Source organism: Ascaphus truei, chromosome 12, assembly GCF_040206685.1.
Source record: "Ascaphus truei isolate aAscTru1 chromosome 12, aAscTru1.hap1, whole genome shotgun sequence".
In the NCBI taxonomy this organism is placed as follows: Eukaryota; Metazoa; Chordata; class Amphibia; order Anura; family Ascaphidae; genus Ascaphus; species Ascaphus truei.
In genome coordinates, this window is record NC_134494.1 from 1,181,527 (window position 1) to 1,194,415 (window position 12,889).

Below are 12,889 nucleotides of genomic sequence, written 5' to 3' on the forward strand. Positions count from 1 at the left end.
ATAGGAAGAAATACCCTAAGCTGATTGAGAACTCTTTAAGCAAAGCAGCTAAACAATGAAGCATTGTCCTTTTGAATAAGGGACAAATCGATAGCACAAGAAAAAATTAAGATAATGGAAAAACGTCTAATGGAATGTGATTTATTACTACATATTAAAAAAGGGGACCCAAAATAAATGGTATTTTTAAGAAATACTGACAATTTAAAAGAGGACACCCTTCTGCACAGTTACTATATCTTTATCACATATAAAAGAGGAAATATTTTTTTTTTAAATAGTAGCATCTAGCCAACTGAAAACTGATAAAACCACACATGAGAACATATCCACAAATATGGCGTTTATTTACACAAGCAAATATTTGAGATTTGGTTTCAAAAAGGGACATTCATTCCCTTTAATGTATACAATACCACTGGTAAATACTATTGGCACATTTGATTAATTCAGTGGAGAGAGCAAGAAAGAGAGATGGGGAATAGAGGGAGATGAGGAGATGGAGTGAGGAAGGGAGTGAGGGAGAAAGAGATGGGGAGAGAGAGAGGGTGTAAAGGGAGGGAGAGGGAAAGGAAGGGAGATTATGTACGGGGGAGAGATAGAGAAAAAGAGGGATGGAGCAATGGAAAGAGAGGGCAAGAGTGAGGGAGATAAAGAAAGAGAGAAAGGGATGGGGACAGGAGGCGAACAGGGGGAGAAAGGGAGGGGGAGAGTTTCTACTAGAGTCCTAAGTGCAATATATATATTCACTCAAAAAACACTTAGAAACACCTGTGCACAAAAAAGAGCACACCTGAGATACTTGGGATATATGCTAATGGAAGTAATTTAATTATTATAATAATAATAATAATAATAATAATTGGTTGTTCTTGTATTGCGCTGCTAATTTTACATAGCTCATTACAGAGAGATTTTTCAGACATAGTCCCTGCCCTGTAGAGCTTACAATCTATGTTTTTGGTGACTGAGGCACAGGGAGATAAAGTGACGTGCCCAAGGTCACAAAGAGCCAACACTGGGAATTGAACCATGTTCAAACTCAGTGCTAGTCAGTGTCTGTACTCACTGAGCCGCTCCTTCTCCTTAAACATACTTTGCTTATCCTATTAGTGTACATTATGTTCCAGGTATCTCAGGTGTGTGTGTGTCTCTGAATGTCAGGTTGAATTAAAGTATTCAAATGGTGACTGCTGGCAGAAATGCATATTGTAATATCTATATTTTTACTGATCCTATACAGTTTCTTTATATCTTATATTTTATTTCCCATTTGTACTTTTATCTCTTTTCTATTGTAGATTTTTGATACATTATTTTACTTTCAACCACATCATTTTGGCTCCCCATGCTACTGTATTTAAGAGTCTATCTGATCATATCACACCCTATAAGATAATGTATTATATTACTGTTCCAATGCACAACTAAATGTACCTATTATAATTTTCTATAAATCTATTAGATTAAAAGCATTTTAGAAAAAAGTATTTATTTATTTCAGAAAGTCATATTCTTCACCCGGAGCACTCCAGCCCAGAGCCCTCTGATGCCGCAAAATGGCATTGATGCTCTCTTTTATGGTTTTGAAATGTACAGTGGTAATATTAAACTGCTTCTTTAGTTCGTCTATAATGGCTCTCCTCAAATTGGTGGGAATCGCCATCTTCCCCCTCGAGCCGTCAAAGTTAACTTGTTGGCACCACTGGGAATACAGATCAAAACTGACATGGTGCTTGAAAATTAGTACAGCATATCGATGAGGCTGTCCACCGCAGTTGTTCGCATATCTGGACAGAGTTTCTGCTGGTATAACGGAAAGCGGGATGTCACCTACTGCATTTCCACGCATCACGGGTGGTCTTTGCCTCTGTGGAGTCCCAGGTATATTTTTGAAAGCGGGCATGGCTAACTGCTGTGGGATGACATTTTCCTCCTGGTCTCTCTCTCCATCCAGGGGTCTCATAGCCAAAATGTCCTCCTCCTTTGGGATGTTCTCTAACATCATGGTATAGCATGGAGACACAGGGGGTGGGCAGGGTGCCTCAGGTGTTGGAGGAGCAAGGGGTGGGCAGGGTGCCTCCGGTGGTGGAGAGGATGCCTCAGGGGGTGTTAAGGGCACCTCCAGATGTCTTGCTCTCTCCTGCTGCTGTGTGCATAGAATAGAATAGAGACCCGCTATGTCCCTCTCCATCCTCTCCATTTTCTCCAAAATCAGGTCCAACTTTGCTTCCACTCTGTCCCTGCATTGCTGGATAGGGACAGGTGTTCCACATCCACCCAACTGTTCCAAGATGAGTCTGACTGATCTGGATCCAGTGCAAGGTGGGCTGAGATGAGGTGGGCAAGGGGCATCGGTTTGGGCTGTGCTGAATCCAGGGTTAGGAGAGTAGGGGGTGTCATGTTGGGCTGTGCTGAATCCAGGGTGAGGAGAGTAAGGGGTGTCAGGTTGGGATTTGCTGGATTCAGGGCGTGGTGAGCAGGGGTTGTCAGGATGGGATTTGCTGGATTCAGGGCAAGGTGAGCAGAGTATGTCAGGTTGGGATTTGCTGGATTCAGGGCGAGGTGAGCAGGGTTGGTCAGGTTGGGATATCCTGGATTCAGGGCGAGGTGAGCAGGGGTGATCAGGTTGGGCTGTGCTGGATCCTGGGTGAGGTGAGCAGGGTCTGGAGCTGGGAGTGATGGGGATGTGGTTGCCAGGTGCAGCATCAGGTACCCCACACCAAAAAACTTTATTGGATATGCTTTTGGCCATGTTCTCCTTTCTCCATGCCTGTCCTGGATTCTTGACCCTTGTAGGTTTAGGTGCTGTTTGGTTTTCTTTCCCCACTTTAGCCTTTTTGTTTTTGGGGGTCTCGGGTACAGCTGCCGCCTTTCGCCGTCTGAGGGTTTTGGCAGCAGCACGCAGGTTGTTACATACGTAGAAGCAGGATCGATCCATTGCACAAGATAAAGTATCTGAAAGAACAAGAGAACAAGAGTTATTTGAGATCAAGGTCACGGTGTGTGGCTATGGCATTTCTGTAAGATTTATTACAGGGGCAGCATTCAGTGTAGGGCTGGGCAATGTTTGCAAGGCATCAAAAGTAGGCATATACCTGTACCTGTCGTTTTACCTTTAACATACAGCATAATGTATAACGAAGATGCAATTCACATTGAATACACATTGAATACACATTCATTAGTGGTTCAGACCTTCTGGAAAACAGTAATGCCAAAATAATTTCCAAGGAATATATCATGGCGATAATGTACAAGAATGGATACAGAATAGTCCACATCGAACTGTGGCTAGCAAAAGTGGGGATCCAGGTGTCACTGAACTGTGTCCAGCATCATGCCTGAAGGAAGACTAAGGGCCTCATGCAGTTAGTGGCGTGAAAGGAAAATCCGTTATTCCTTCACCCACGCTCCAGAACCGAGAGGAACCTTTCCTCTGCCAGGTACACTGAAGCCTTGTGACTGGATACACTATCTGCACCTGTTTGCAGCAGACTTCCCAGGAAGCTTTCACGCCCTGCAACTGTTATCTTCGATCTTTGATGAACCTTATCAGGCCTGGGAGACGAACAAAATGAAACGTAACGCACGCCAGGTTTCAAATCCTTTGTCTCAATTTATTACTCATAGGGTAATGATTTTTATACAGAAAGAAAAAAGATATTAGTTAGAGGCGTAACATAGGCGTATCATAGGCGTGACATAGGCGTATACTAGGTGTGTCTTGGGCGTAGCTTTAATTAGAGGCGTGATTTAGGGGCAGGACATATTAGTGGCGTGACTTTTGAGACGTGTCCCTTTTCAATACAAGCAATGTTCTGAATACATAGCTTATTCATTGTCTGTTATCAAAAGAGACCTTGAGTCTTAGCAACTTTATTTCACTACCTTGCTTCTTGCAGAGAACCATTCTATTATATTCTACTAAAACACCAGGAAATTGACCTCACAAAAGTATCTAGTAATATCCTGGCCAGGGAGAATGAAATGCAATTTAGCAGAGAAACTGAGTGCATTTATGAATTATATTTCAGCAAAAAGGCTGACTACAGAATCTTAACTAGTTATGACCATACAAAATGGAAGCTTAACATGAGTGCAGACTCTGGCCTGACATACTGGTCCTAACACGGTGCAAAGTCACTTTTTGCCCGTTTTGCGCCAAAAATGCATACCCGATACAGTAAGGGCCGAAAACTTGGAGAAAAGCAAAAAAAAACCCGCCAAGTTTGTTGGCGGGTTGTTTTTTCCGCCATTGGCACGGCGAAAAGGCACTTTGCGCCACAACTAGCCATGTTTTGAAACCCGCTCAATTCTAGTAGTGGCGAGTAGGTTTGCTCCGCTATTCGCCACTCTATAATTGAGATTTTTATGGCAATCCCTCTCACCCCAAAAAGTTGACAAGTTGCTGGGGAGAGGCTGCGGATGAGCAGCGGAACGGCATGTAGAAAAAATCAGGCCTTTTTCCTGCCTGGGATTGATGCCGGAGGTCTCCGGAGCTAATACCATTAATACCAGCACCGGAGCCCCCTGGCATGCATCCGAGGCAGGAAAAATGCATTTAAAGGCCACTTCATTACCTTAGCGGCTAACCGCTAAGGCAATGAAGGGGTTAACCAGCCGTGCCAGGTTTATTGTGGGTAGCGGGGTGGGTGAAGGGGGTATTTGGCCCTTGGTGGTTGTTTAGGGTTTGCGGGGGGGTTGCGGGTGCACCTAACCCCTTCATGACCTTAACAGTTATTACCGCTACGGTGATGAAGGGGTAAGCCCTCCCGCTTCCCACCCGCAAGTCCTAAACAAACCACCGTTGGGGCTAATACCCACTTCGGCCACCCCGGCTGCACACAATAAAAAAAATACACACACAACAGCCCCACACTAAATAAATAAATAAATAAATATATAAATAAATAAATATATATATATATATAACACCAACAACTCCTATACCCCCTTAACATACACATATATGCACATCAATGATACTATAGGCTGGCGGGGGCCCTCGGGTGTTACCCGCAGGCCTGCAGTACCAATTCTGGCCGTGAAAACCATGTGATTTTGGGGAAAAAAAATTATTTTAATGACGTAATTTAAAGGCAATGACGCCAGCCAATCAGAATGGCTGTGCTTCAATTGCCTTTAAGATGACGTCATGAAAAGAATGATGGCCGGCCTCACATGGTACGGTAGCCAATCAGAGCGTGGGAAATACATCCCAAATCTGATTGGCTCTAGTACCATGTGACAGGCTTTAAATGACGTCACATCCGTTCTCCACAAAGCCTCTGTCACATGGTTACTAGAGCCAATCAGAGTAGGGATGTAGTTCTCATTGCCTTTAAATGACATCATCAAAATTAAATAAAAAAATCAGATGGTTTTCACGGCCCAATCAGGGCCGTGGGAACCATATGACGACAATGTGACGTCATAGGCCTATAAAAGCCTATGTCGTCTGATTTTGAAGGCAGACGCCGAGGAGGACGGACCTCCGGAAGAAAGAAGAGAAGAGGGCGTGGCAGCAGACGGTAAGAAGACCCCCAGAACACCCCAGAAGAAGCCGGAAGAACACAGATGAAGACGGTGACGGAATGGATTACAAATAAAAGACAAGCTTTGTTTATTATTTTATGGTTTTTTATTTTATGGGTTCCTGTTGCTGTGCGTGGATTTGTTCGAGAGCTTGGTGTCAATGGGAGTCAGAGAGTGGGGCAGCTAATGGTAAGTTAAAAAAATAATTTTTTTTTTAACTTTAACTGTTTTTTGTAATTTTTACATGTGATACAAATTTTTTCCATTCTCATTTCTTGCCCTGTATGTATGTATGTATGTATGTATGTATGTATGTATGTATGTATGTATGTATGTCTCTATCGATATATATATACAGGGTAAGAAATGATTTGGTTGGGAATGCTTGTTTTGCACTATGTAAACGTATTTTGATATGCTGCTATTCTTAAATGTGTGTAATGTTATTAAATTTAGACAGATGTAATTTTTGGTGTTGTATGCTGTACTTGAGGTCAGGGTGAGGCTTGCTTTTTTATAGTGGGTTTTTTTTGGTACTACTATTTTGGCAGATGTTAACTTTGTTGGATAATGAGTTTGTTTAACAATTAAAAGAGTTAATTGTGTAATTGATTTGGATGGTATTTTAATTGTTTTGGGATTTGATTAATTAATGATAATTTATTTCAGTTGCCTTGCTTGGTTTAAATAGTATACTTGTTTGGATTTCAGTGTATTTTCTTTTGAATGTTTTATTGCTAACATTGATTGGCAGAGTGTACATGGTGCACAGAATTTATGCATCATGTATACAATATAAATTCAAATTTTTGATTGGCATTTGATGCTTTTGATTGGAAGATAAGAATGATTTTATTAGGAAATAGGATTTTGTTAGACTGTGGCTGATATGGAGAAGTGGTATTTTTATTTGTGCATGTTTTTGTTAACCCTTAAACATTTCTTTGTATATTGGTTCATCATGTGTATATATATATATATATATATAAATAGTTGCATGATGAAGCCACTGTACAAATGAATGGGTGAAGGGTGGGTATCGGGAACAGGATGGATTAACCCCTTAATTACCTTTGCGATTATTATCCGTTAAGGTGATTAAGGGGTTAATTGATAGCCAATACATTGCAATTACATTCTGATATGTATTTTGTTGGCAACGGAGGACACGGATTTTGCTGGCGAGGGTGCTTCTTACTGATGAGGTCAGTAGAACTTTATTTATTTTATTATGCTACTTAATGTGTTTAATAATGGGAAATAATCTATTATCCCTATCTGGATAATAGTTATTTTGCAGATGTTTGCGGCGGATCTCTCTCTGCTGTAGACACATCTCGGCAGGGGACGGCTTCTCGGCAGCTTCTCGCCAGGCGGACTGTCTCGCCACCGGTTACTCGGCATGTTTGGCATTGTTGCTCTCGCTGTGATTCGCCAGGGATTCGGCCCTTCCTGCATACAGCGAGGGCAACACACCAAAAACATGGCGAATTTAAACCCCTGGCGAATGCAATTTTCTGCTGCTTGGTGCATGACCCCCTAAGATTCGTAGAAGGGTCTGCCAGGTCAGAACCGAGAAAGTACAGTACTATATGCACTTGTACTTGTAATGTTTTTCTTCACACATTCACACAGTATTCTTATGCATCTGCACTCTTTTAATCTTTTATCATGTTCCTTATTTTCACAGAGAAGTGGTGTGGCTGGTGATGAGATCAGTCATGAAAATGATGAGCGCTCAGCTGCAGAGGTTTTGTAAATTCTGCAGAAGCAGCATGATCTTGCAATGTGTATGTAATGGATCGGGGGCTCACGCTTCCCATCGTGTCCCTGTTACCCCAGGTCCCACAACTTCTAACCACCCCTCTTTCCTTTGTCCTAACTCTCTCCCATCCTCCTCTCACGGCCGTTCCTCCGCGGCACGGTTTGCGTACCCTGACGCTCGTTCGGGTCATGTGCGCGGCTCCCGCACTGTGCGTGCATGTTCCCGGTCACTTGCTACACTCCGTGGTAGCCATATCCCTCGACGTGCATCTATCACCCCAGCCCTTGCATTACCTGGCTCCTCCGCCTCTCCTTCCCTTCCTCCTCCGGTGCTGAGCATCTCCCCGGCGGCGTGTCCATCGCACCCTGTGATACGCGCATAACACACTTACAGAAGTCGCGTGCACCTGCTCCAGTTATTTGCCGCCCCTAAACTCTAGCTATGCCCCCCGTGGCTTACAAGCCATCTCTCTAGATTATTTCCCTGTCTCCTCCCCTGCTCTCTCAGACCTATACCTGCAAACTCTCACTCAAGCCTCTGCTCCACCTCTCATCCCTATTGGTCCCCTTTCCATTATAACCCCACTCTGTCCTCTTAGTCATTGCTCTGCATAGCTTTCCTGTAGATCCTGTGTGTGCAGTGTCTATGCCTAGCTCCCTTGTCTGTTTCAGCGCTGGTTCCTGTCCCTGCCCCTGTTTGGATTCCCTTGGTTTGAACTTGTGCACTGCTTTGGATTTGACTACTCTGCCTTCTCCTGCCCTTGAACCCTGGCTTACGGACATCACTATGCTGCCTTCTCCAACTCTTGAACTCTGGCTTACGGACATCACTACACTGCTCTCTCCAACACTTGAACTCTGGCACATGGACATTACTCTCTGACCTCTGGCACTCCGGACTCAGCAAGTATTTTGTTAACACTTTCTTACCAGGCCCGGCAACGCATTACCACACCCTGGGCACGCCCTCACTGCTATGGGTGCGTGTTATACCCTTACCCACCTCAGTACTGGGGACTGGCCAGGCGTTACAGTGTAAGACCAGCATCAGGCTAATGAGACACACATTGGCCTGGACCTATGGACGTGTCTGATAAACTGCTTCACTGTACAAAATTAAAGTGTGGCTCTTAAAATTTGAATGTGTTTACAGTACCTACAGTAGCTTGTAGCATTGTTATTATGTAAAGTACAGTATAGTTCCATTTCTGTGTATGCTATACAGTATTTATCTATGTTAGCCAAATCCTACTGTAAATCACCACATATATTACGGTAGTAGAAAGATACAGTACTGTAGTATTAATTTAACAAGCACTTTCTTGTAATTGCTGAGTGTTTCCCATCATAATGGGGGCCAACAAAATAAAGAGTCAACCAAGCACGTGCATGGATTGAGAGTGGAGGAAGCTTTGATGATGTTATATTTTCAGATGAGATATCAGTCACCCTTGAAAGATTTGCCACTATGGAATTCAGGGGAAAAAAAACATTTATCCCTGAAACCTCGGACAAAGCATCCACTCAAGGTTCATGTGTGGGGACAATCTGGTGCCCAGGACCCATACATTATATTTGAAGGTCAGTCAGTGTGTATCTGTGTTATCTACATTTAATTAGAAAGAACAGTAAATGTATCTACATGTTACCCTTTCCCTGTATAACAGTGTTTTTCCAAGAGTCCATTATCACCCCGATATTGCCATACATTAGACATGAATTCCACCTGGTCACCGCTTCTTCCAAGATAACGACCCAAAGCACAGTGCCTCTGCTACCTTTGTTAAGGAATGTGTAATCAACTGGGTTAGAACACCGCCAGGGTACAGATGAAGTCACCAGTTCCGTCGTGCCTCCAGAAACGCTCCGTGGGCAGTCCTTTGGCTGCCCGCGGGGGAATTTCGTACTTCCCATGCTGCTCTTTAAAAAAGCCAGGTGAAGCATGCGCATGAAAAGCAGGGGGGAAGGGGGTTCCTGTGTGGGAGCCGCAAGGAGGACAAATCGGAACTGGAGACTTCAACTGGAAGTACTGTAACTGATTTGAGCAGTAGAACTGTATCCTATTAACTGTACTATGCTGCTGTGTGCTTTTTTTTATTGTAAAACATATACTGTCTTTGTCTCTAGATTTTCAGATCCCCAGATTGTAACCCATAGAACTGGTGTGTCATGCTATGAAACATCCCCTGAGGAAATATATGAAGCCGGCAAACAAAGAAGAATATCACAAGGGGATCCTTCGTTACTGGAATGAGACTCTACATTTCCAAACGTGCAACAATTATATGAATAATACTGTATAAATGTATAAATAATGTGTTACCCATTGTTTTAGAACATGTGAGTATGGTCACAGGAATGTGATTATATTTGAGTGTAAAAAATAATAGTCTTTTTCACTAAACTTATTTTTTTACTCTTCCAGATACAGCTTTCTGTTTCAGCAGGCAAAGTAAGCAGGAGAATCGGTCATCAATTATTTGTCAAAAACTTGGAGATAATCTTTCAGCAATTAGTGAGTCATTCATGTAGAGCAGTAATCCCAAGAGATAATATAATAGATTAATAATACCCCTTTCCTGGTTTTATTGTTCCCTAACAAAAGGTGAGATTATCATATTGAATTGAATATTTAGCCCACTTCACACCTACTGTTGTGTGTACTGTAACTTCCAGCAGGTGTCTCAGAATTATTATGATGTATTCTTTCAAATTTTGGTAAAATGTGGCACTACAATTATTGGCTTCTCCCCGGCTGTCCAATAGGAACGCTCCTACTCTGGTCAAATGGTTCCCCGGCTCCCTCCAGTAACAGTTGTTTGCTCTGTTCCGGCTGCTCCTGCCGGCTGAACAAGCACTTTGGCTGCTGCCACCACCACCAGGACGTCTGCTGCTGCTCCCATGATGTCACTGCGGTCCTCCTCACCCTCCGGAGCCGTCTTCCTAACCCTGCAGGTAAGTGTAATTTATCCGGGCAGGGTACCCGGCCTGGTGAAATTGCCCATTTCCCACGGGAACCTGGTACCCGGCAAAATTCAGGACCCGGCCCAACACTAATGTATATGTCTTTAATTATTTATATAGTATTTTTGCATTTTTTTTTTATATTGTATCTATGCACGTGTATGTCTATGGAATGCTATGAGTGTCACTTGATAGAAAATTGAATTTAAGAGGAGGCCGCCAGAGGGGGAGACTTTTCCGCTAGATAGAATAAAAAAAAAATGGGGGGTGGCTTTGTCTATTCTATGCCTACAGAAAAAAAAAAACAGCGAACACCGTGAACACTGAATGCTGTCATACTGTATCGACACTTCGCATTTGCAATAATTTGCAGTTGCGGTTATGTTAAAGTATAATAATGTATACAATATATCACTACGATTAAAATATAGTATAAAAGTGTCTAAATAATAATGTGTAAGACTTTCATTCGTCATCTTCTTCTGGCTGTCGATTTGATGTTTTGAATTCTGTAAAATAATTGTGAAAAAATGTATTGTACACTATTAATAAACAATAATTATATGCTTAAAGTACAGTTTGCGCATGCACATATTTAACATATTTAATGTGTGCGCATGCATGAATGTGAGTATGGAAAGCATATGCGTGTCATTGGGAATGACAGTTCTACAGTAAAGTTGTACAGTACAGCACTGTATATAAACTTGGGTACATTTATATTTACACATAAATCCAAAGGGGGTGTAGATCCCCAGTGGAGCAAGAAACCCAGGGCTGCACTCGTGAGTAAAATAAATAAGGGTGGACTATACAATATACTCCGGGCCAATAGCCCTGTGCTACGCAACGCAAAACAAAAAAAGTTTTATTAAATACTAGGGAAAGGAACATCAGGGGGGTATAGGATAAGGAGAAGAAGTGCGTTAAAAATAAGGTAGGTGGTGACCAGGGTGAGGAGATTCTCATATACCAGGTATGTTTGATGTATACATTATTGTATAGTATACACAAAACTAATAAAACTGCCTGATACAAGTCTCGAGTCGCCAGAAGAGCCCAGCGGTGTATACTTGGAGGTAGCTGCAATCAGCTATATTGTCCTTATTGTTACTAGTTTCCTAGCTTGACACAATTGAGCATAATCAACATATATGTCTGTATCAATATACAGTATCCTTGTTGTTCCTCATTTCCTAGCTTGACACAAATGAGCAAAAAGGACATGTATCTCTGCATCAGTATACAAAGGAACAACACTGGTGTTAACGTGATGCATATAAATATGCCGCTAGTCCTCTTGATAAGGAGCCGTTTGTATACACCCTCCTAGTGCTCTCTCACTACACGTTGGGTCATAAAAGCAGCATAAAACATGCGTGAAATCAGAGACAGTGTCTAATACTACCCGGTCTGCAGCGTGACTGCTAGATGGCTCGGTACACCGGAGCTCCTGGCATCATCCTGGTCTCCCCCACCTGCGTCAAAGGAATGACGTCATCTAAAACCGACGGGCCGTTTCGCATAGGAACCTATGCTTCGTCAGGGCTTAAAGTACATTTATATTTACCTTAATTAGACACCTTGAAAATTGGGTGGCAGTGACCCACTGATGCAAGGAGTGTGGTGCACGTAGATGATCGAGTTGATCATGTAGTTGGCATGTAGGTTCATCTCATTTTTGGAGTTGGTTGGTCCATACTGCTAATGTTATTGGGATAGGTAGCCAGACGAAGACAGGTTCTAAGGTTAGGGCAGGTAGTTGGGATGTAGGTTCATCTAGTTTTTGGTATTGGTTGCTACGTACTGGTAATGTAATTGAAGTAGGCACTTGGGTTGGAGCTGATAACTGATGGAGCCAGATTACTGACTCGGGATGCTCTATAATTCAATATCTTCGTCCTAACCGATATCTTTCTCCTTCAAAAGTTGCCATGATCGAACATACACATCCAAGATGGGTGCAGCACCCAGCATTCTCCCTTCTTCCTGGGATGTGGAGGTGTTCTAATAAAGCAATCATTCAAGCTTAAGTTGTGTCTTATAGAATTCCTCCATCCTTTCTGGTTTGGTGAATTGCTGTAGTATTCATACTTGTCAATGATATACTGATAGACCTCAGATAGAGTTTGTCTCTTATCTGTCCTGACTTGAATGGCGCAATAAATATATCATATATGCATAACTGGAAAGGGTTGTATGCGCCATCATGTCCCATGTCACACAGAGAACAGAAGTTACTTTATGACACAGATTCCATAAATACACACTGTTATTTAATAAAACGGGAAACTACAACAGTACTGCAGATGTATATGTACTGACCAAGGTCCTTAGACAAAGACACGTATCATTTTTTATCTTCAATGTAGGCACCTGCTTCAGACACTGAATGCTACAGTAAGAGTACACAAAGCGCAAGAACTCCTCTCGTGGATGAATGGTAGTTCACAGGAATCAGATCAACATGTGTCCTCTGGATAGAAACTGTCTCTTCCGCATCCGAACAGTGTCTGACGTCACAGAAATTCCTCAGCTTTTCTCAAATGGTAAGGGAGGTGGCAGGCTACGGAGTCAGCTTCAGCGCGATGGTCTTTTCCACGGAAGGACAGCTGTTTCACAG

The 12,889-nt window shown here is 42.6% G+C and overlaps 1 protein-coding gene across 5 annotated transcripts in view; it reads right to left on the reverse strand.

The window, feature by feature from the left end:
* Positions 1 to 294: 294 nt before the first annotated feature.
* Positions 295 to 12,889, reverse strand: part of LOC142464295 (uncharacterized) — a 181,565-nt gene continuing 168,970 nt past the window's right edge. For 4 of the 5 annotated variants that reach the window (XM_075567769.1, XM_075567771.1, XM_075567770.1 and 1 more), the window contains exon 9: positions 295 to 2,958. In XM_075567769.1, coding sequence (XP_075423884.1) covers positions 1,496 to 2,958 — 1,463 coding nt within the window. In that variant the 3' untranslated portion in view covers positions 295 to 1,495. Of the gene's footprint in view, positions 2,959 to 9,726; positions 10,776 to 12,889 lie in introns of those variants that run through there. The other variant, XM_075567772.1, reaches the window with a different exon arrangement.